Here is a 24,586-nt window from a genome sequence, read left to right as displayed (position 1 = left end):
TTAGCACTTTACCAACTCCTAAACTTTATCATAAATAGGTGTATCTGGCCACTTGTTGGTAACTGTGTAGAATTGGGACACCCCCATGGCTTCTGGGAGTTGGCCTAAAATGTGGGGAAATAGTGCTGAGGTGAGAGCAGACATCTCTTGTGTGCTTACCCCTTAGCACCTTGATCATCACTCTGCCAGGGCTGCTAATACGAGTGGTAACAATCCCCACTTGAATGTTTCCATATAAAACCCTACCTCTTGAAAGGTAGTTGAAAAAAGCTCTAAGACCTATACAACATCTTATATGACTTTGAGAGTCATCACATAAAGCCTTCCCAATTCCCTTCCATAATTGTTCATCACATCACCTACCTTTTACTAAGTGACTTAGGAAATAGTTTTTGTCCTATGATTTGTCACACGTACAAGGATTAGTGTTGTTCCACATGGTAAAACTTAGGAAAATTCTAAAATTAATGTTAAATCTCCAATAACAGATCTGATTTATTTATACCTCAACATACCTAGAAATTTTTTACTCTAATAAAACCTAAAAACTGCTGGAAAATAAATTCATTGGTATTTTAACTTTCAGAAATTAAATTTGCAATGGAAATAAAATAGGGAATTCAATCACACTACAGCAGAAATTCCGCTCAAAACAACCTTCCTCACTTTATATTACTCAGGAAAATTAGGGCCTATACCCAAAGAGAATATACAAAAAATTACATATGCTTGGAACCTAGAACTTATTCCTCCTAAAAGATTTTGGCACTAGAGAATTCAGCCTCTCTCACCAACAAACTCAACCTTTTCTTCTCACCTTGTACAACCCCTGCGCACTTGAGAAAATTGGCCCTGGCAATTTCAGCCCTCCTCCTCAGCAATTAGGCCAGCTCTCCTAGACTTGGCCTCTATGAAATTTGCTCCCAAAATATACTTGCTACAATCCATTTCCCTTCTCTTCAGTCCTAGAGTCTCTCACTCCTTGAGAAAACCATTCTCCCAACAATAGCAATGTAATGTGTCTTCATCCTCACCCATAGGTTCTCTTTATAATTTCTCCATGGGCCAAATCCCCTATCTCCAAAGTGATATACAGCTGAGAGATTAAATCCCAGCCTTTTTAGATCAGTGATGGAGATTAGATCTAAGTCACTTAAATAGTTTAATATTTATCTAAGTTGCCAGGAAACACGGGTTCGAGTACGAGTACGGGTACAGGTACGGGAATGGGTATGTCACTTTTTGAAATAGGATCCATGGGTTCGTCAAGGGTATATATACATATATATATAAATTATAATATATATGAAATTCAAATTATGAATTTTCAGTTTTGAAATCTTCTAATTTACAACAAGAAAAATAAAACATTAGACATTCACATTAAAATTTCAAATTTAATATCAAGCTGAGAGATATGAATCATGATAATAGATATATATCATATGTCCAGGATTCCCTTGTCATACTACATTCGAAATTTGCCTTAAGGCATTTCCACACATGAAATAGAAAATTCCAAGAAAAAAGTGAAACTAAACAATGAACAAGTCTAAAGATAACTGATTTGGCTTCCTCAAGCATGTCATCATTTATCAACATCCATGTCATCATGATCAACATCACTGAGCTCATCAATCAACAGGCTCTCTAGGGAGGCACCCTCCATCTGGAGGCTCTTGCTCATCCATCATCCATGACTAACTAAGTAGGTATACCCTCCACATACCTGTTTTCGGGGAACCACACACCCTTTTACGGGGTACCAAGTACCCTTCACAAAGAAAGAACCCATTTTTAAATTTCAGAGGATCAAGTTCTCCATACCCAAATCGAATTCGGAAGGGTGCGTTTGATAAGAACCCGCCAGTGCTTGGGTGCATGAATCGGGTACGGGTACGCGAACCCCACCCCTGCGTTCAAGTACCCCTGCTTCACAGATATTTATCCTTAGATAAACATTAGTTCAAAGTCAAGTCAACATTAATTAAATATTAATCAATGTACTTTTTCCTAAGTTAAAACCTAGGAAGGAGATCATATTAGTTGCTCTTCCCAAACACACCTAAAGAGGACTTCTTCTCCTGCATGCAAGATAGCAGCCTATGCAAAAGACCTTCTGAAGCTACAAAATCAACAATTAACCTTTTTTATGTTGTGTTAAGAGAGATCTTGTCATTTCTTCCCATGCTCTTGTGACTCTATTATATCTTAAATATCAATGGATGTATGTCTCTCATGGGAATAAACATTTATAGCTTTCACTTTCTTCCATGATTGAAGTATCTTTTAACTATTTAGTTGAGAAAGTTCCATCTCTTTCCAAGCATAATCATATTTTATGAATAAGCACACTTGTCTAAGTAACTCACAATGTGAAGCTCACTCAAGTCTAGCGGTTTTATAACTATTCACATGCCTTAACTCATCTTACTCCCGAAGAGTGAATAATTATGAATCGCTAAGTTTATGTCAAATCGACTTGGAGAACTCCCATCCTTACTCAACAACCTAGCTTAACTTGACTTACAGGGATTCCCCCCTGACTAGGATACCCTTCATGTTGTCTAGAAAGTGGGGCAAGCCCACTAAGGTGACAGTGGATGGCTTGCCTGATAGTTACTTCTTGGCTCTCCCTTTGGGGTTAGAACTTTTCATTCTAGAAGAGTTTGAGCTGTAATGGGGCTCATATCTCTAGATCTATTTCATGTGCACAAACCTCAACACTTGGTCCCCATTCATGCAGAATATGAGGACTCACTCAAATGTAAGAGCCCTTGTAAATCTTTTCTATTTTACGTATATCACATCTCCCCCACTAAGCATTTGTTTGAAGTTGATAACATACTTCCAAAGAACATTGTATTCAACTTGCTTGCTTTAGCAGGTCTAAGGGCATTAGAAAAATCGATTTGAGAAGCCAATGATAATACCCAACCACCCCCCTCACACAAAAGGCTGAAATGCGGTAGATACACCTTGTTGAGATTGTTGCATGCTCATGCCTCAAAGGCAAACAGGGAAAGGCATTCAATTTATGGAATCTCATGGTGACCACAATTACAAGTGGCAACAGGCCTGATGTAGTGCAGGAGAGGTGGAGATGATAGTACAGGTTAAAGAGTATTATCTTCACAACTCATAGCAGGATAAGCAAATGCAGATTAGAAAGCAGATAAGGCCATATTCCTGTACAAAAACTGAAAAGCTACTGTGCTTCTTTTGTTGCTGATTAATGCAAATAACAATGCTGACTTTGGGGAAAATATGTTCCTACTTTCAAAGCAGATGCTATTGTTCCTGTAATAATATGCTGCTACTTATTGAAAGAGGTGTTTCTGTTGAGCAAAGAATATGTTGCTAATTTTGGAAAGAGCATATGGACTTTTACATGGAGGACTTACTTTTATCTTCTAATTTACAACAAGAAAAACAAAACATTAGACAGTCTTACTATTAATATTTTCAGAAGAATGGTGGAGCATTTCTGGGGGATGTGGTGCTGCTTTCCTTGTGAAAAGTTACTGCTATCTTTCTGGACAGTCATTATCTTTAGAAGAACATGCTGCTGGTTTTATTGAAGGGGATGTTTTTTGTTTTCAGAGTGTATGCTGTTATTAATTTAACTTTAAAGATATGGTGATGCTTTTGTGCATAACGACTGCTGACTTTTGTGGAGAATAAGCTATTGTAATTTTAGAAAAAGCATTGCCATTATTTTTGGAGGTATTGTGTTTACTCCTGAAAAAGCATATACCATAATGCATTATGTATGGGATCAACAATGGAGAACGCATCTTTGGATCCTTCTGCACAAGCTGCCCATTGGTTTTCTGTTGATCTGTTTTCTTGTTGCATCCCATGCATCCATCCCTTCAGGTTTCAGGTTCTCTTCATTACAGGTTTGAGTTAAATTCAGTGGGCCAGTTTGCCCCATTCTTTACAGTAGATTGTGTCTATCTCCGAAAAGTTTGAGGCAGGCAAGAGTCTAAGTTCTGATTTATAATCTCTCAAAAAATTTACAATTTGGAGGAAATTGAAAATGGAATTTTATAGACTCTGTTATATGTAAGAATTCTGATTAATAAAGTCGACGGATCCAAATACTTGGCCCTTTGACTTCTGTGGTTGCTGTGAAGAATCTTTCACTCCAGATTTCTGTCATTTAGTAATGTGATTCATCGCCAGAATATTTCATTATCAATTTCCCTTTATTTCCAATTTGTTGTAAAGTACATATAGTTTCACCTCCCCATTTAGCATTGAGTGTTCTCCCTTTTTCTTCTACCATAATCTCAGCTTTAGATGTATTTCGACTCCACTTCCCACTGGATAGAGGCACTGGCCAAAAGTCAATGAAAATCATCGAAAAGCCTTCTAAAAGTATTTAACTTTTATTGTTTCTCAAAATCCTTAAATGCAAAATCAAAGTGAAAGCAAGCTTCATTGAAGGTCCAAGGACATTATATGCATAACCATTGAGTGAGAAAGGTAATGATTCGAGAGTGAGCAGGACATTGTCAGTGGCAATGGCACACAGCCAAATTAACAGTGAAATTTAATTGTTGCGTGAATAAGGGATGCTTGACTAAAAAGTGGATAAACCAAGGGTTGAAAATTATTGTCACCCAGGATAGTTTTGGGGTAGTCCAGTTTTCGAATCAGATAATTCCATATATTTTCCACTACATAATATTGTTTCTATATGCATATAATAAATAATATATTTCCCTGTTATAAAAAACGAATGGAATTGAGCATACTGTGATAGCGGAAATACGAAAGTATAAAATATCCAATGTTCATAAAGATTCCAATGCTCATGATTACATATATTAATAACCCATGCGAATTATAAAAAATCAATAGATATAGCATGATATCTTAATGTCAGCAAAAAAGATTAACAGGTTTTTGTACTTCATGGAACTATTTCAAGGTTAATGTGGAAATTGAGGATGTGGAAACCAAAGAGAAGAAAATAGGTATTTTCCACGTTTATTGTTTGTAACATTTCAAAACCACGATAATCTAGGAGAATACCGAAGCTGCAGCTCTTGTTGTCATAGTCCGTTCCATTGTAGCTGGTGCAAGCGTGGGTGCAACGGTTGCGTTCCTCATCAAACATGGTTCAAGTTCAATACTTCCACCTCCTTTCTGCAATTCATCCTTAATTTAGGTGCAAGGTTCAAAGGTGAAATCTGTAATATGAGAATATGAAGAAAAAAAATATCCTAAGTGGAAATGTAAACTGGATTGATAAGAAAAAGAATTGGAACCAGGAGAGAGAGTGTGAGGGGGAAAAAACCTAGTATTGCCTGCACAGGTAATCAAAATAACCACCAATGAGGTGTTATTTCTCTCAATCCTGTGTCCTTGCACCTTCACAAACAAACATGAAAAGCCCCCTAAAGATGCTAATACATTTCTATAACTTGAGCTACTAACCCACCTTCATGATACGGCATCGCTCAACCTGATAACTGCAACCACTAGCAGCTCCCCAAGCACGAGATCGGACACTATTCCTCAAAGTCGATGTGTAGCCTGTACAAGTAACATCAAATATCAACACTCGAGAAAATTATAGCATTCAATAATTTGTGGCACATTGCAACACTTTAGAAAACACCTAGATATAGCTGAAGTATGTTGTGCATATTATATGAAGCTATTGAATGTAACAACCCACATTTTAGCTTTCGACAGCTAGAACTATATTATGGCTTATCTTAGTATTTCATTTCTTTAAGAGCTGTTGGACACATTTACTCTGATAAAGACTACTGTTACGTGGACATCTGAACCTACCTATGTGTGGATAATGTATGACTTTTACAATTTCAAGTTCATAATGATAATAATTATATGATTCCCTTTCAAAATAAAATTTACAATGTGAAATTCCGTATTTGTAAATTGTTGCACTTATCACGATATAATCAGAATTATCGCAATAATCCTAATTTAGGTTTGCATGTGTCTTGTGCGCCATTCTGAGAGAGAAGCTTTGCATAATCCTAATTTAGGTTTGCATAGTCATTGCCATTGCTGCAAGATTGCCCAGTGGCACAACACTAGGAGACCTGTCTTCGTAGGCACAGTTAATATCATTTTTCCTAGCACTTTCTGTGCTTTTATTTTGTTTACTTTTTAACGGTTATGAAACAGCATTGGGAAAAGCAGCAACAGAGAACGAAGAAGGGTAACTTGGCATATCTGCGAAATTGCATTCATATCCGATTATCAGAAAGAAAGTGCTTCATGTATTGTCGGTTGCACTCTGATTTTGCAATTCAAACAACGGCTCAGGAGCTAAATACGGCCTAGGTTCCATGCTCATTGTGATTGTGTCTGATTTGAGGACTTTGGTTTGAATTCTGTAGACTTCTTGGTCTGCCAGAACTGCACGGTTTTGTTGGGTAAGCCGCTGATAGATAGAAACAGACCCGGTTGTTGAAGCCAACTTGTGAAAGTCGTGGAAGACTGTTAAAGAATGCGTGAAGTCGAGGCCGTAGAGGAATGTTGAGAAATGCATTGAAGCATGAAGTTTATACGTGCGCAGTCTTCATGTGTCATTCCTGGTATGAGCATTGAATGGTGATATATGCATTGAACCTTAAAGTATATGCTTGTGGAACCTGAGTTGAACCATGTGAATTAAATACCGTGTGTTTGGTCTGCTGTTGACTGAATGGTACATGTCATATTGAAGTTTGGTACATAGTTATATAGCAGAGCAACCAAGGTTTACAGAATAGAACGATTCTTTATAGAGGTGATGTATTCACATTGTGCGTATACAGCAGTTTTTTTAAGGTTTATTATCCATGTCAAGTTGATGTATTCCCTTCTGACAGTTTCAGTCTTGCATTAAATTGGTAAACCACTTGGTCTCTAGGCTCAAGCACACATAACACAACAATTTTTTAGCCTTGTTCCCATTATAGAGTAACTGTAGCTACGTGAAGTTAATAAAAGAGGTGCACCCAGTCCAGGTTCGTTGTCATATTCTAATTGAAATTGTTGTTTAATATTCTAAATGTTGATCACTGGAGTTTGGCCCCAATAAACTAAAGGCAGAAGATCCAAGTTGATAAAACTCCCTGCGCATTTGTTGAATAAGCAGTTTCTTTAAGAAACAACTTGCAAGGCCTTTAATATTATGACATATGTTGTGACCTTGAAAGACAGGATACCAATTATTCTTTTGTTATTTTGTGGTCCAAGCTAAGAATGGTCTTTATGTTCGTGGTAACATTATTTCCTGCTCTCTGAATTCAAGAGGAGCCTTCAAATAGTACTGAGATAATTCTTTTCTTGGGTGGATTTCCCTCATATCATTGGGCACATTTAATTTTGAAGAATATTGAATTGCTAGCTATCTGCCTTTACAAGTACATTTTTTGGTCATTTGTTGACTTGAATTATTTGAATAATGGAAAAAATTCATGGATTATTAGAGTTATTAAGCACTCTAATCCTATCTACTGCTGACAGCACAGTCAAAATCAGCAAAAACACTCTTGTTGTCATTCAAACATGTCTACAAAATGCACAAGAAAAGATTAATTTTTTGCAGCTTGAGTCACAGCTACAGCGAGATGAGTTACAGCCAAAAAGACATCATTATGAAATTTTTTTGTTCAGAACAATCCTCTGTTTGAGATTGAGACAGACTCCCATCAGCAACAAGAAATTGAACCTGAGGTTAATTCAGATCAAGTGTCCATTTCAGGGGCAGTTTTACATAAAGATGCAGAATTTCAGGTTCCACTTCCCAAGTCCATCATTTGACATTAGGAAGAGCTTGCCAGCAACCAGAACAGAAACGGTCTTCAATATGACAAGGATATGTCCTTTCATATTCCGGACTATACCAAGCCAATCCAATTTTGGAGTGTTGGATTTCTTCAGGACGGTTCATATACACCTATTCCAGATCATGTTCCTCAACAACCACAGATTGTCAAATGCCAACATTGTAATCAAGTTGGCCATGTAAAAGATCATTGTTTTGATCTTCACCCATGCGAACAATGTCATAAGCATACTCATCATTCAAACAGATGCCTCAGAAACAAGCCTCTTGCAAGAACAAAGATTCACCTTGGATGGATTGCTTCTTGGCAATGGGCTTCAATAGCCAAGAAGGTATTCCAATCATATCACAGAATTTGTTCTCGAGTATTGAAAAGTCTTGTAGTTGAGATCTCTTCATCTTCTCATCTTGTATCTGACAGGGGGGGATTGATGGTCATCCAGAAGCTTCAAAGATAAATCAAGCAAGCCTGGGCCACAGCCTGAACCTACTGCCTAAGCCTAGAGGTAGAGTCAGTCATACCCAGATTCAGAGTTGTAGCCAGAACCAGAGAAGCCCATGAGCATGTCTTTGGTTGGTGGCCTTCCTTAACCCACCGCAAGTTGGGACCTCCCTTTTCAGGCTAAGGTTCTCCCTTTTCCACAGGCTAAGACCTCCCTTTTCTAGGTTGATGGTCTCCCTTTTCAGAACATTAGGGACACTTCCTCTAGCAGAAGACTAACAGCTTCTTGCCAGATTTGAAATTGTTTCTGGAACTGCACTAAGCATTCCAGGTTGAGACCTCAATGGTCTCCCTTTTCAAAGCATTAGGGAGCACCTCCTCTAGCAGAAGACTTCAGATTCTAACCATATTTGGAATTGTTCCAGGAACTGCACTGAGCGTTCCAGTGTTGGTGGTCATCCTTAATCCACCCCTGTTGAGACCTCGAGTTCTCCCACCTTATACCATTATTTCAGAGAGCATATTCAGCTAATTGTTGTCATGCATCTTTGCATTTTTATTATACCTCTCTTCTTGGACTCGTATATACCCATTCGGATTAAGGGGGGAATGTTGGACACCTAATCCGCTAAGGGTTGGTGTGGTGGAATATGAACAATCATTGGAGTCCAAGAGACCTTGGAATATGAAATCAACGGTCATAACATTGTATAAGTATGTATTATCTTTGTGAATAAAATGTATCTCACGATTTATCTTATCTTCTGTTTATCATTCCATGTGTGTTTAACAATTTTGATGTTATGTCGCTATTTGTTTTAACGTGATTTTTTTGGGGGGGGGTTCTAGAGGTGGCCATTTAGAGCCTCTTTATGATACATTCTGGTTAAAAAACGGATTGCACTTTGTGTTATTTAGGTGATATGCACCCTTACTTGATATGTACAAGAGAAACTTTGCACATTTGTATATAACAGTTTGGAATCATATGGACACACATGAATATATACGTTTTTTTAGGAATTTGAATATTTTATGTATTTTTTGGTCGACCATTCTTTTGGTCCATGTTTTTTTTGGTACTGGTCTAGATAAAGTTTTTGGGGTTTCCCTAGTTCAGTTTTGATAACATTGTTGAGGGTGTTGTGACCATTTTCCATCAAGCAAAAAACAGGAAATCTATTGTTTGAATATTTCAATATTTTATGTATTTTTTGTTCGACGTCTTTTCATCCAGTTTTTTTCTAGTACAGGTATGGATGAAGTTTTATGGGTTGGCCAATCTAGTTCTGATAACATTGTTGAGGGCAAAGTTACATTTATCGTCATCAAAAATTTATAACTGGAGGTCCAAAATTTAAATTATCAGCAATATCGGGGAAAATATCAAAATTTATCGGGAAACTTAAAAAAATACAAAAATAATCATTTTCCTTCAAATTTCTATTCTTTTAAAGCGACATCAACATCAAACAAACACATTGCCACACAAATATGAAAATAAAACTATAATATAAAATGTCAGGTGGTACATCAATCATTGATAGTAGATACTAAAATATGATATTTGTCCTCGATCATAAGTTCTAACAAGATAATACAAAATCACATTAAAACAAAAATAAATGTGTCTCATGAGATGATCATCATGATGCATCTAGATACTATAATGATACTCCAATAATAATAATGCACTAAGGTGTGGTCGAGGATTAGGTTTCCCTCGCCCTTGAGAAGCTTGTGGTTTCCATGCAATTCCATAGTTCCTCCCTCTAATCTCTCTTTCTAGCGGTATGAAGAATTTAGTTCTTTGCAATAAAGACAATGTTTGGGGTAGCTATAGGGCAAATATCCACTTCATGCCCTGGGATTTTGGCAAGATGGTGTTTCAAACAAGTGATTCCGCTAAACATTTCCATTCGACATATGTTGCAACTCAGCTTTGTTCTATTATCATCCTCGCATCGCTCACCATACTCCCACAGTTGATCCAATAACTTTGCCATTTTGTAAAGCTCTGATTAAACTTTTTTTTGGACCTACGACACAAAGTAAATGTGGAAATTCAAAAAGAGGCAAGAATAGGCAGACTCTAAACTTATGGTATATACTATTATTGGAAAACTAAAAAAAGAAAGGCAATTTTTTAAATACCTAGAATTTAGAAATATGGATATGGTATATTGGGGTAAATCTCCATTCCAAAAATGCTCGGCTGATGGCAAAGAAAACTATGATTTATTCCTTGTTTGCTTGATGAAAAATGGTCACAAGACTCACACAAGCCTCAGAGCTCAATCTTCACACAAGAAAAAAACAATGTTCCACCAAATTTTCGGGACATGGGGGCGAGGGAGTGGGGATACGCACGAGCAGTCTACGCAAAAGCTCCCCACCAATTTTTAGGAAACATGAGCAGATGTCGGGGTCTTAAAAACTTATACATATAAAAATATATGACATATCATTGAAATTTTAATATTTATAATGTAACTATCTTTATCATTATATAATATATAACACTTACATCATGAAGGATAAATGATAAATCGATGAATCATATAACTGAAGTCTGAAACAAATTTAAAACGAAAAGCATGATATCATATAATCATACATCATACATGTAAGTTTGTAACTGTACAGTGTAACTACTAACAATGTACAATGAAAATAAATGTTAAAAGTTTTAAAGTTTAAACCACATTGAAGTTCCACCTATGAATACTAAATATTGAAATAAAAGTCAAATCTGACACAAGAGTCAAATTTTTATAGAGTCAAGACTCAAGTCTAATATATATCAATATTCAAAATTTACTAAAGTCTGAAACAGAAAAGCAAATAAGTTAATAACATAAGAACATATCAAATGATAAATCATAAATGAGCATAATTGCTCAAGGTAATGCCCCGCTAGTCTCTGCATCCAGCTACTGCATGAATAAATTAGGATCAACCATGTCACCATCTGAATCTGAATCACTTGCATTCTCAAACATGCTAAGTGGCACACCAACCAACCCCATATGTGTCTCATCAAGTCTCTCCTCCATATCTACATGTGCATCATCCTCTAGACAAATATCCCATCGTGTTGTTGGTCCCTTCAAATACTCAGGTGTCTTCCTACGCTCAAGACATGGGGCGCTGTGCACAGCAACTAACTTCTCAGCTCTTTTAGAGGTAAGCTTGTTCCTCTTAATAGAGTGGATGAAGCTATATGTGGACCAATTCCTCTCTGCTGCAAAGGAACTAGCAATCCGAGACAACAAACACATAGCTAGATATTCGAGCTCTGGAGCACCATCCCCTTGCATACTCCACTAACCAATCAAGTCATCTTGGGCTAGATCTATGTGATCTACTTTAGCACCACGTGTGTTGAAAGGGCCACTAAGAGATGCAAACTGAACAAACTGTCTTCGAAATTTTGCCCCTTCCTCCTCATTGTACATCCTTGTAATTGCATCTAGGAACTTGTAATTGCATCTAGGAAGCCATTCTTTACCTCAAGATCATTAATAGTAGGCACTCTCCCAGGCCTTTCAACGTACCATTTTGGGTTTAATGCATATGTTGCCATGTGCTAAGGTGTGTTCATGCGATCCCACCTACGTTGAATGATGGGTCGAATATGGGATGTATAGAACTCTAATGAGGGCTCCCTTTACTAAATGGCTACCTTCACACGACCCAACATGCTATCAAAGGTCTCATAGATTTCTCCAAGACTAGGAGCATCTGAATTAGTGTAACGAATGACCTCCACAATAGGGCCCAAGAATGACACCAAATAAGAACAATCTTCCCACCAATCATTGTCCAACACCTAAAGCCTGCCTTCTTCCCCGAGTCCGTCTTTGATTCTAACCACCTTCCCCACTCTAGACTCACAACCAAGGATTGTAGTGGTGCTTGTACCTCTAACATCCTCTCCAATAAGAGAAAATAGCTATCATATCTAGTATCGGTGGGATGAAGGAATTCCTTCCTCGTGTGAGCCTTGTAAATGGCCAAGGAGGTGTGGTGGTTGCAGATAAACATCTCTAGCAGTTGTCACCAAGTCTGATATCCACTAAATTTTACAAATGTCCTTCAGTGCATTATTGAGTGCATGCACACAACAAAGAGTCCAAAAAATATGTTGATACCTGCTTTGAATCAATAACCCAGTTGATCTACAAATTGTTGTTGCATTTGTCACAACCTGCACCACACTATCAGCCCCAACATCCTCTATAGCTTCTCGAAGAAGGTCAAATTGGAAAGATAAATCCTTGCGCTTTCCAAAACAATCAACAGCTTTAAGAAAGAATGGACCTTCTGCAAATGTCACTATGATGTTGATTAGTGGGTGTTTTTGGATGTCAATCCATCCATCCATAACAATAGAGCAACCAAACCTCAACCATGTTTGTTTCATTCGCTCTTTTTGCACATTAATTTTGGACACTTGTCTATCTAAAATTGTTGTTCTTAGCTTATGTTCTCCGGGTGGTACATATGAAGGCCCTATTTTTGCAAGTGCTTGGACCATTTCCTTGTAATAAAGAGAACGAACAACATGGAAAGAAATTCCGTTGGAAAAAATAAATTTGCCAATTGCATCATCTGTGTCATCTTGATCTGGAACATTGTACATCCCAGACACTGTAGCAACCATTGCACAAGAATGAGATGCACCATTAGAACCCTTTGTCTTTTTTGATGAAGCACTGGATGGAGGCATATTTGTCAATGGATCAAAATTTTTGCTAGAAAACAGTCATTTTCCACTGGTTGCCCTTTCTAGCATCCAAAGTTTCTCTCTTTGAGCTGGATTCAGGTTCTTTAAGGGACACATATTGACTCCTTTAACTGTAATAGCCAAAATGTGTTGCTTCACCCTGGTATAGCTGCCAACAAAGTGATGCCCACAAATATTGCAAACCCAATCACATGAGCCACCACCAACTTTTAGGAAAAAAAATTGGAAGTCTGGTTACATAGATTAAAGGCGGTTTTAGAGGATTAAATGTCCCCTTTGCAAATTTTGTTAGATCTCTTGGTGGGCCTTCAGAATCTACACCATGCAAAGGCCTATTCTAATTTCCTGCCCTCCTATGACTACCTTCAATTTCTTCTTGTGCATCATGTGACTCACTACCACTGTAGTTGTTGTCACTGTTCCCATAATAACTCTGACTCATAGCTATAACTTGTAGGTTGCAACAAGGGTTTTAACTTTTCAATTTTGAAATTTGATTCTTGAATTGATTTAGAAAAAATTAAAACAATAAAATTATAAAATTATAAATATTAAATTTTATTTTTAATAAAATGTTTATCATTTGACATTTATGCATATGCAGCTATTTGAAAATTACAGTGAAAAATAAAAATTAAAAAAATTTACACAGGCTACACTATACAGTGTTACATACTGTGGATGGGGCCGATGGGCTGAGACTCCAACGCTGTGGGGTCATCGGTCGACTAAGTGCAGCAACGGGCAGTGCTTCAGCGAGAGGAGTTAGGAGTGAGTGAGTTCAGCGAGAGGAGTCGAACTGAGTGATGGATGACTCAGACTTAGCGGGAGGAGGACTGAGCAATGGCGGCTATAGGTAGAGGTTGACCGAGCGATGGTGGTTGGCTGGCAAGACGACTAAGCAATGGCGGTTAGCGACAGAGGTTAGCCGATCAATGGCGGCTGGCCAACAGAGGTTCACCAAGTTAACAGGCAACGGTTCGAACTTCAGCGAGAGGATGTGTCTTGGCAATGGCGGTCAGCTTTCAACGAGAGGACGACTGAGCAAAGCGATATCATGAAAAGATGAAACAATGTGAAATGAACATTGAAAATAAAGCTGAAACCCTTCTTGGTTCATAAAAATTAGGATTTTTTGTTTCATTAAAAAAAATTACGATTTTTGTCTAGGGAAACAACCCCTTTCGCCTAGGAAATGACCCATTTGGAAGATTTGTCCCTAAAAATCAAGGAAACACTCCCTTACAAGTTCCTGCGCATACACTGCTTTTTGGGAGCGTGGGGAAATGACCCTCGGTCATACCAAAGTCCCCAGAGCGCGAGGGAGCTAGGAAACTCGACCCCCAAGTGGGGGGATGCAACCCCGTGGAACACTGGAAAAAATGAAAATGACCTTTGAAAAACCCAAACCGGAACTTTATATCGTGTTTTCTAGCATCAAGGTGATAATTTCCTATCAACTCACAATAATCTCAACTGGCCAAATTAATGCTATATTTTTGAGCGATTAATCAATGAGTGTTGTTTTGGTGATATTATCGTGATATGTGCAACACTAGTTGAAGGCGATGTGATCATTTTCCATCAAGCAAATACCAGGAAATTTGTTGTTTTCATCGCCATGATTCATCTCATGAGATGTATTTACTTTTGTTTTCATGTGACTCTGTATCCTCCTATCAAAACCTATGATTTGAGACACATATCATATTTTAGTTCAATATTTGATGTACCATTAGACATCTTATACATCTTATATATCATATTTTTTTCAAGCTTTTAAACTTCTAAAATATTTTCGATTTTTTAATTTCACAATAATTTCCTATATTTTCCCCGATATTGCTGATAATTAAAATTTCAGACCACCAGCGATAAATTCCTGATCACAATAAATGTAACATTGTTTGTAAATGTATGAGATATGCATGTATAACAGATGCAATACATGGCTTAGCTTAAATGAGCATTGTTAAAATGGGCAACTAAGGCCAAATTCCACCTTGGGACAACTCATTTGATGGAAATGATGATTGCATTAAATTTCTCTTTTCAAGAGAACCAAAAATGATATAAAGATCATCTAATTTGCACAAGCAAAAGTGTGTTTTTGAATTTATTCCCACACGTGCAAATTGTTCAGGTCGGCCACATCATCATCATGTCACTTCACCCTCGTCAACTTGTATAAATACAAGTGACCTCTCACCTCATTTGACATCATCATCACTCACACATTCTTCTCTCTCCTCCTCTCATTGGTTCGTACAGATATTGGGCATTCTCTCTCACACATGTGGCAAAGGTGGTCAAATTTCTGGACAGAATTACATGGCCGAAAATTTCAGACTTTTCTGCAGTTTGACCAATGTTGACTTTGACTTTCTGGGCATCCTTTGACTTCCATTTTCAAGGTGAATTTTTGGCTCTGCAGTCCTCTTTTTTGGGCAGAGAAACCAAGGCAAAAGGAGGACCTTGACGTGCATTGACCACGGGCCTGTTTGACCGTAGTGTTGACTTCAGATTGACCAAGTTTGACCGCAGATTTTATGATTGTTTTGGGCTGACTTTGACCGCTGCTGGAGGCTGAGTTTGACTACCTTTGACCAAACTTCAAAGGAGTTTGACTGTTGCGTTGACCATCTTTGACTTTCTGGTTAGGGCTGAGTTTGACTGCAGATTTGACAGGGTTGTTTTGACTGTGATTTGGCAAGTCATTTTTGACTTTTTGTACTCTCTCTCTGTGCTGAACATTTGATATAATAATAAGAAGAATTGATGAAAGGGTTTACCCCATATTGGGTTTTTCCATGGCATCAGCCAAATCTGATGTCTTCTTGTCTTGGTTTGTCTTCTCATTTTATTTTATGTTCTATCTACAATTACTGTCAATGTGATTTATGGTTAATGTGATTGCTATTGGAAACTAATTTTGAAAATTGTCATTAGGATGCTTAAAGTACATTGAAGTAATTGTGCTAAGCATAGAGCATACTATTGTTATCTAAATTTTATGAGCATACATTGCTTATTTGAACATTAATAAGGTATGGAATATAATGAAATTTGTTACATATATGCATGGATATGAACAAATGGCAAGCTAACCTATAGGTTAAAGGGCTATGCAATAGCCAAATAGCTATAGTTCTGAGGTGCCCTAGATGTTGCAGGCAATGGAAAGATAGTTGTATGCTTAGTGCTACAAGTCTTACATAATATTTAATTGATGCTTCCAAACATTGGTTTTGACAAGATGCACAGCTTGCACAAAATCGTTCCTTTGATGAAATGGCTCTAAGAACAACAATTGTGGTATGTCTCGATGTTGATGTGTTAACCCTAATGTTAATGGTATTTCTAACCATGTATCATCTGAAACCTAGAGTCGCAGGAATGCTACACTAGCCATGGTCCCCTAGGCATGAGATGGCAACTGTCAATTCCTTGCTAGGCAAGTTATGTCAAAATAATCAAGCTTCCACATTAGGATTATATCTCCAATTAGGTCAAAATAGTCAATGTTCCAGCAGGGATGGGATGGAAGATAGAAGTAGGTGTTTAGGAGGTGTGATTCTAAGTTGATCAAGATCCAAATATACTTGTCTAGTTCATTTTGAATAAGTATGGTGTGATGATATATACATATTAGATATATATGATAATTCTATTAGTAAAAGTTATTAGATAATGCATTTACTTTAACTATAATTATGCATGCATGGTTGAAGACACAAAGCAATTTTGCATTGAATCATTGACTGTTTATTATATGTACCACTTGCAATATGAGTACACTAGCTAAGTATACAGCTTGAGCAGACCTAATGGTTAAGAACATGTGTTTCTTCGTAGCAGGTTACAGGTTTAAATCCAGAGTGGGGTAGAGTATGTACATCTCCATAAGCTTTAGCAGTCAAATAGCTGCATGGAAGGGGGCTCCATTGTCACACAGACAAGGAGGTCTCATATACCAATTTGGTGTCTAGCTTGGCCATGACCTTAAAATTGGATTTTATTAATATTATACTACATACCTAGCACACATACTCTGGTATAATTATGTTGATGTAGTAAATATTAAACTAGGTTATTAATCATTTAATTAATTGACTAGTGATTTATGAAAATTATATGTGTGTATAAATATCTGAAAGCATGATGCACATTGTTGACTTTATGGATTCTGGTCTCATAAAATAAATGAGTGTGGTTGGTTATCAACAAATTTGGATGAAAAGCCAAACACATTTATAAGTTAGCGTAAGAATGAAGATGTATTTTTATTTTATTTTAAGCATTCCCTGGGACCTCAAAGGGGAGGTGGTTGCCTATTAATGATGGTGGTTGAGGAAGATGGGGGGATGTGCATCAAGAATTGATAAATACGGGAGGAGGAATAAACACTGAGGGAGTTCTTGGATGTCGAATCTTTGCAAGATGAATTAGGGAAAATCAACGAGATGGGAATTCTTCGAAAAAAATAAGTTTCATGAAAATCTTTTCTAGAGACCTACTGTGGATTGTTGTACTTCGAGACTCAGGCACAGAGGGCTAGGAAAGAGTAGGTTTCCTAGAGCTAGAGCTAGTTTCCTAGTTGGTCTAAGCAAGTGAAGAAAGAACGAATCAGACGCATTTTCCTACTGGGTGGACTACTCTAAATAAGGACAAACTCAAAGAGAAAAAGAGGTATTGTTCTTGTCAATATCCAATGGATTTCTGCCCAAAATTGAAACTAATATGCTGTTGATTCTCCTTGATAAATTTTTTGATCAAATGTTAGTCAAATGCTCTAAATCCAACATTTGGGCAGCCATGAAACCAGGCTGCTTTTCAGCTTTAAATTTACTTCTTGTAATTCACTCATTGTCAAACAGCAGCCCAAATACAGAATAGGCAGCTGTACTTAGTGTGAAATAGGGTGTTACATGTAGACAAATACCCCACTTTGTATTAAACGGAACAAAGTAATTTCAATGGTAAGTCAGAATAACTATTACAACCCAACCGTAAAGTATATCAACTATCATCAGCAATAGGTAGTAAAACTAAAAATGTTTTGGGGTTGGCACAGGCGTTAGTGGGATAAAGTCTAAATAGTTGTGGGATGTGGCCTAGCTTCGGGTCTCTCCATAACTTTTGAATTTAAAGAAGCGAGATTAGAGCTATGAGCAACATAACCTATCAAAGATTTTAAACTTTATATGATGACTACATTTGCAAATGCCTACTTACAGGAAAAATGTTCAGCGGGGGTAATAACCCTTGATGAAGAAAAGACATGCCCAACATGGTCAGTTGTATATATAGGTCACTGACTCATTCAACATCCTTGCCTCTAGAAACAACATCATGAATTAACAACACCAATGCTCACAAACATTAATTCAATGTAAAATAAAACAAAGCCCCACTACAGAAGACAGAAAGCAGCAGACCATGAAGAAACAAGTCAACAGAAAAGGAAAGAAAATAAAAATAGAGAATGGTAAAATGATTAACTGAAAATTTGAACCTTCTCATAATTATTATCGCAAGACGCACAAGGAAAATGCTCTGCATATCCCAACTTCTAAGTTATATGTGTAGACATATAACACCTAGCAACTGCTTAGAAACTAAAGCTCAACAGCTTTTAAATTGCATACTGCTTAGAAGCTAAAGCTTAACAGCTTTTAAATTGCATAATTGCCATTAACAATGTATGAACATATCTCCGAGAAGCAATAAATTCTAAAAGCTAAACTTTGACATATCTGAAATGATCTTTCCTGCATTGTCATCAATATCATGACCTGTAATTCAATACTAAGAAAGCATTGCCATGGTCCTCATAAATGTCGGGGAACAAGCCAGTAAATGGAAGTATGACTGGCATGTTTGTAAAAATATCTTAGTATATTAGATGGTAATGTAAAGAGCCTGTTCTACAAAATCACTAACCATTGAAAAAGGCCTTAAAAGTAAAAAGGCACAACCTATAATTTATTTTGGGGCTTATTCTCCGTAAATGTTATCAAAATCAATCTGACCAAAAACAGAAGCTATGTGACATAAGATGCATAAAGTGTCCACAAGGAAGAGTGATGTAGCAAAGTATGACTTGGCATTCTCAAATCATGGCATGCATACAGAAGTAGATTAATTTTCGAACAACATTAAGGCATCAGCCAGAATATACGTTCTAAAAAAGCTTTTGAGCATAAAACAGTACTAATGATGGTCATGGTTTGTGGTGTTCATTTTCCAACCACGACAACCTCTAAATCTTTCATATTTAGTCTTACACTAAAATCTGTAATGCCTGTATTTAATACAAGAATCCAGAGGGAAAAGAATCACCAATAATACAAGTCTGCAGGAGGCAGGGGAAAAAAGGAAAGGGCGAAATGGGCTCGCGAAAAGGACAGGGTTAGGGTTTCATGCGCATCTCCTGCGGTTCGGAGGGCATCGGTTTCGACGGTTCGTAGGGCATAGGGTTCGATAGCTCCGCGACGGTCATCTGCTGCAGTCACGGTTCTGCTCTCTACAGCTGCAGCTTCACCATCGGAATCCTCGCCTGTCCCTATCGGTCACCGACATAGAATCAGTTATGGATAACTGGGAGCATGAAGAAGTGGATTATTCAGTGGATCCCTTGCCGGAGAATGTTATTTTCGGGACTCCTCATTTTACCTCTCGCTCTCAGCTCCCCCATTCCGCTTCCTCTTCTATTCCGGCGCACCAACCTTTTCCGGCTCCCGTTCCATCCTCTGCAGAAGTTTTTCCTCCTGTATCTCCGCCTTTCGAGGTTCCTCCGCTTTCGCCTGGGTCTCTACAATTCCTGGCCTCCCATACTCCCCCATCGCCCGCTTTTGACCCTCTGGCGTCCATCCCTTCGGTGCCTCACCCTCCGCTGACATCTACACCTGCGACTCATCCATCTGCCTCAGGTATTCGCCCTTCCGGATGCTTTGAGACGCCTGCGGTTTCTTCCCTCCCCTCTAACCATTTTCCCCGGGAAGGTATCACTAATCCCCTGGTGGATCATCCGTCGGCCCCCCGTTCCGGATCTAAAAAGGTAAAGTGTGTCAGATCGACGGCAAGGGATATCTCCATCAAATTCGACGAAGCAAAGCCTCTCGGCGACTATATGGACATTGCGAACACCGTGTTGGTTGGGCACATCAGGGGTCGATCATACTCGAGGCAGAGGCTCGATCTTTGGGTTAAGGAGATCTGGGGTGGAGTCCTTTTCGACCTTCCGGAGGTCCATGTCCTCCCCAGAGGATGGTTCTCTCTTAAATTCTCCAAGGTCAGTCAAACAAACCTCGTTTTGGGCCGATATTGGCATATTGAAATGGCCCCGGTCCTTCTCAAGCGCTGGAATCCCCTCTTCGATCCAGAGCGCGAGCAGCTCGGTGCCGGTCCAATCTGGGTGAGACTCCCAGGTTTACCAATTCCATTCTGGGACGAAGAAGTTTTTATTAGGGTTGGCAATGCCCTGGGGACATATTTGGACTACGATCGCACTTATGTGGAATCTGGGAATCGAACACTTGCACGGATCTTGGTTCATCTGGACACTCGAGAGGGACTCGAGGAACAGATCACGCTTCAGTGGGGTAGGTGCATTCGAGTTCAGTTGTTGGACTATGAAGGGGTTCCCTTCCGTTGCAGACGATGCCACAAAGTGGGACACCTCGCGAAGGACTGTCCACTCAATAAGAAAGCTGCAGATTCGGTGAAAGGCACCCCGGCGACTACCAGGACGGCTTCCCCCATCATATCTCGCCCTCCTTCTGCTGGACCGGCCCCTTCGGCTTCTCCTCCCGCGGACGATGCTGGGCTCCGGAGATCCTCGCCTCCAAAAACTAGGGCTCGTTCGGCGGCAGAAGCGGGTATGATCTCTGTTTCTTTTATCCCAACTTTGCATTCGTCTATTGATGATTATCATGCATCTGGTCCATCTGCACATATCTCCATGATTCCCTGCACACTATCATCTCCACTTGCGTGCACTGACCCTATTATCTCTACTACATCTCCCGAGTCTTTCTCCTCCCCGTGCCCATCCTCCCCTCCTCACCCTTATTTCCTTCGGTCTCGGAATCCATCAAAAGAGCAGGCTGTCGGTCACTCGGGTCTGGGCATTGTCATACCTGAGGGGGCATCATTGCATACCAGAGGGAGAAAATCTCACCTTTCTAAAGCCATCAAACAAGCTGGGGCAGAAGTGGTCTCTGGCCGGCAAGCGACCATTGACGGGGTTCTTAGAGTAGGACACACCCCGAGAGGTGTTCCCCCATGAAGTGTCTTTCCTTTAATTGCAGAGGACTGGCTAGTTCCTCCAAAAAACTAGCCATGAAGCGGCTCATTGATACTGAGCCTATCGACATTATCATGCTACAAGAAACCCTCTGCTCTGCAGATCAAATTATTCGTGTCATGCAAGCGATGGTCCCAGGATGGAGTTTTTTTGCAAATGATGCTGTGGGACGATCTGGAGGTCTAGCCATTGGATTAAACCCTCGTTCCATTAATCCTATCTCAACCTGGGGAGGTGCAGGGTTCATTGGATTGGATTTCTTCTCGGCTGACCTTGGCATGGATCTCAGAATTGTCAATATATATGCTCCATGCTCCCAAAGAGAATCATTCTGGCGGAATACTCTTCAGCTACCCCTGCTGAATGAAGACCATGTTATTATAGGAGGAGATCTCAATTTCTCTCTGGGTTTCAGGGAGTCATGGGGCACTGAGGCTCAAATTGACCCTATCACGGATTATTTGACTAATCTACTAGATCAATCAGATTTCTCGGATATTCCATTGCAGCGTCTCCTTCCTACTTGGCGGAACCGACGGGTTGGGGATGCTGCACTTGCCCGCAAACTTGACAGATTTCTGTTAAAGGGCCCTCTTCTTCAGCGCCTGCATCTCTTCAGAGACAATGGGTTGGCTCGGGGGGGTTATCGGACCACAATCCTATATACCTGGAGATTCAGGGTCCTTCCAAGAAACCCAAGGCACCCTTCAAATTCAATCCCTTTTGGCTGAAGGATCCGGACTATATCCAGCTGATAAAGGATTACTGGGCCTCTCATCCCATCAATGACTCTGTTCCTCTTGCCAAAGGTTTCTGCAGGAACCTTTCAGAAATCAAACATATTACTATTAAGTGGGCAAGGGAGAAATTGAAACGTGAATCAGCACAGCTCTCCCATATTGAAGCGGACTTATGTTCACTCACCGATGACAGAGGACAGGGCTTCATGACAGCTGCGGACAAATGTAGGCTTATTGACCTTGAGAATCAAAAAGCCAAGATTCTCAAAGAGAGAGAGGAATCCATTAGATTAAGGAGCCGAGCTTTATGGATTCAAGTTGGGGATGACAACACAAAGTTTTTCCATAATTTTGCAAAATGCAGGAAGGTATCTAATACTATCTGGAAGCTCCCTACCCCGGATGGAGAAATCGCGGACAATTTCAATAAGCTCGCTCACCTGGGCATCTCTCATTTCAGGAACCTCTACAAGAGTCCACGAGAAGAAAACTTACTTGATATTATTAATGTGGCTAACCACTTCCCGAGATTTGTGGAGGAAGAAGATGTGGAGACCTTAACTGACCCGGTCACTGCTGAGGAACTGGAAGGAGTTCTGAAATGGTTCAAAAAAGACAAAAGCCCAGGGCCGGACGGATGGACCATTGAATTCTACACAGCTTTCTTCGATGTTTTGGGTCAGGACTTACTACAGGTGGTTGAAGAAAGCCGGACTTCTGGATCATTATATCATGCCATCAACTCTACATTCATCGCTCTCATCCCCAAATCTGACTCCCCAGCATCCTTTGATGACTACAAACCCATCTCTTTGTGTAACTGCATCTATAAAATCATCTCGAAGACCATTGCAAATCGTCTTAGACCTATCCTCTCCCGTTCCATTGCCCCGCAGCAATTTGCTTTTCTCGAATCTAGACAGATCCATGAGGCCATTGGACTCGCTCAAGAAGCCCTCCATTCCATCTGGTCGAAGAACTTAAAAGCCATCCTCCTCAAAATCGATCTGTCTAAAGCTTTTGACCGTGTCAGCTGGCTCTATCTCAAAATGATCCTCATTCATCTGGGTTTCCCTCATGCATACATTTCTTGGATCATGGCCTGCATTACCACACCATCTTTCAGTATTCTTATCAATGGTTCGGCTACAAATTTTTTTCATTCGGAGAGGGGTCTGAGGCAGGGGTGTCCGCTATCGCCCCTCCTCTTCCTGTTGGTCATGGAAGGTCTCAGCCGCCTCATGGAAGCGGCCAAGCGATCTGGAGACATTGGGGGCCTTCGCATAACTGACCTTTGTTATCTCACTCATCTACTCTTTGTGGATGATGTTCTTATACTTCTCAATGGCAGTGTTCGTGACACTCGAACTTTCTCAAAGATCCTACAACTTTTTTCCTCTACCACGGGTATGATGCCAAACCAGATGAAATCAACCATTACCTGTGCACGCACATCTGTACAGGAGACCCAGACTGGCCTACAAGCATTCCCTTACTCGGTCCACCCCCTGGATAGAGGTCTCAAATATTTGGGGTTCAATCTGAAACCTACTTGCCAAAGGATTGCTGACTGGGTCTGGTTGGTTGCCAAATTGGAAAAAAGACTCACAGGATGGAGCTTCAGATATCTCTCCAGGGCTGGTAGACTGGTGCTCATAAAGTCTGTATTAGAAGCCACCCCGGTGTTCTGGATGGCCCTAGCCTGGATTCCTAGAAACATCCTGGGGCGGATACAGCAGTTATGCAACCGATACCTCTGGAATGGGAGTCAGGATAAAAGAGTATTTGCATGGATCGGATGGAAGAAAATCTCATTGCCCAAAAAGTGGGGTGGATGGGGACTAAAGGAACTACCTGAATTTGCAAAAGCACTGGCCGCCAAGATGGGGTGGACTCTGCTTACTTGTCAAAATCTCTGGACACAGGTAGTCTATTATAAATACATTTGGCCTCATAATATTTTGGATTGGGCCTGTTTCCCTACTTGGTCAACAATGGGATGCTCATCGGTTTGGAAGGCCTTGATTCAATCCCTTCCTCTCATTTGGAACAATCTTGCTTGGCGCATTAATGATGGATTGACAGGCAGAATTGGTTTGGATCCTTGGATTAACTGTGGGGGTAGACATATCCTTAATCCAAATCTTATAATGCACCTACAGGCCCGGGATATCCGACATTTTGCACAGATCGCAGACCAACAGCGCACTGATATATTTTCCCAGGCTTGGAAATCCGCACAACAATTGGATCTCCCTTTGCAATGGCATCAGGAATGGGATCGCTATACTGAGGCATTATCTGAATCTCACATCCGTATAAAACAAGGACCGGATGAACTTATTTGGTGCATTGCTGATCATGGTATATATGCTCCAAAATTTGGATACACTGCTCTCATTTCTCACAGAATGCCTGAATCGTTACAGTCATGGTGGCAATCCATTTGGAAGCTCAAGGCTCCTCCCCGGTCCAAACTTTTCTTTTGGTGTGCACTCAACGGCAATGTACCCACAGGGGAACA

The 24,586-nt window shown here is 39.6% G+C and overlaps 1 protein-coding gene across 1 annotated transcript in view; it reads right to left on the bottom strand.

Annotated features, from left to right (window-relative positions):
- LOC149205329 (zinc finger CCCH domain protein) overlaps positions 1-24,586 on the bottom strand; it is a 146,851-nt gene that overhangs the window by 83,661 nt on the left and 38,604 nt on the right. Inside the window, exons 7-8 of the mRNA XM_089395002.1 lie at positions 5,453-5,547; positions 5,044-5,157 (exon numbers count right to left, since the gene is read on the bottom strand). Coding sequence (XP_089251128.1) covers positions 5,044-5,157; positions 5,453-5,547 — 209 coding nt within the window. The remainder of the gene's footprint in view (positions 1-5,043; positions 5,158-5,452; positions 5,548-24,586) is intronic.

Source organism: Pinus tabuliformis, chromosome 1_2, assembly GCF_031772625.1.
Source record: "Pinus tabuliformis cultivar Carrire ecotype Pingquan chromosome 1_2, CPIR1, whole genome shotgun sequence".
Lineage (NCBI taxonomy): Eukaryota > Viridiplantae > Streptophyta > Pinopsida > Pinales > Pinaceae > Pinus > Pinus tabuliformis.
This window is presented reverse-complemented; position numbering and strand designations above follow the sequence as displayed.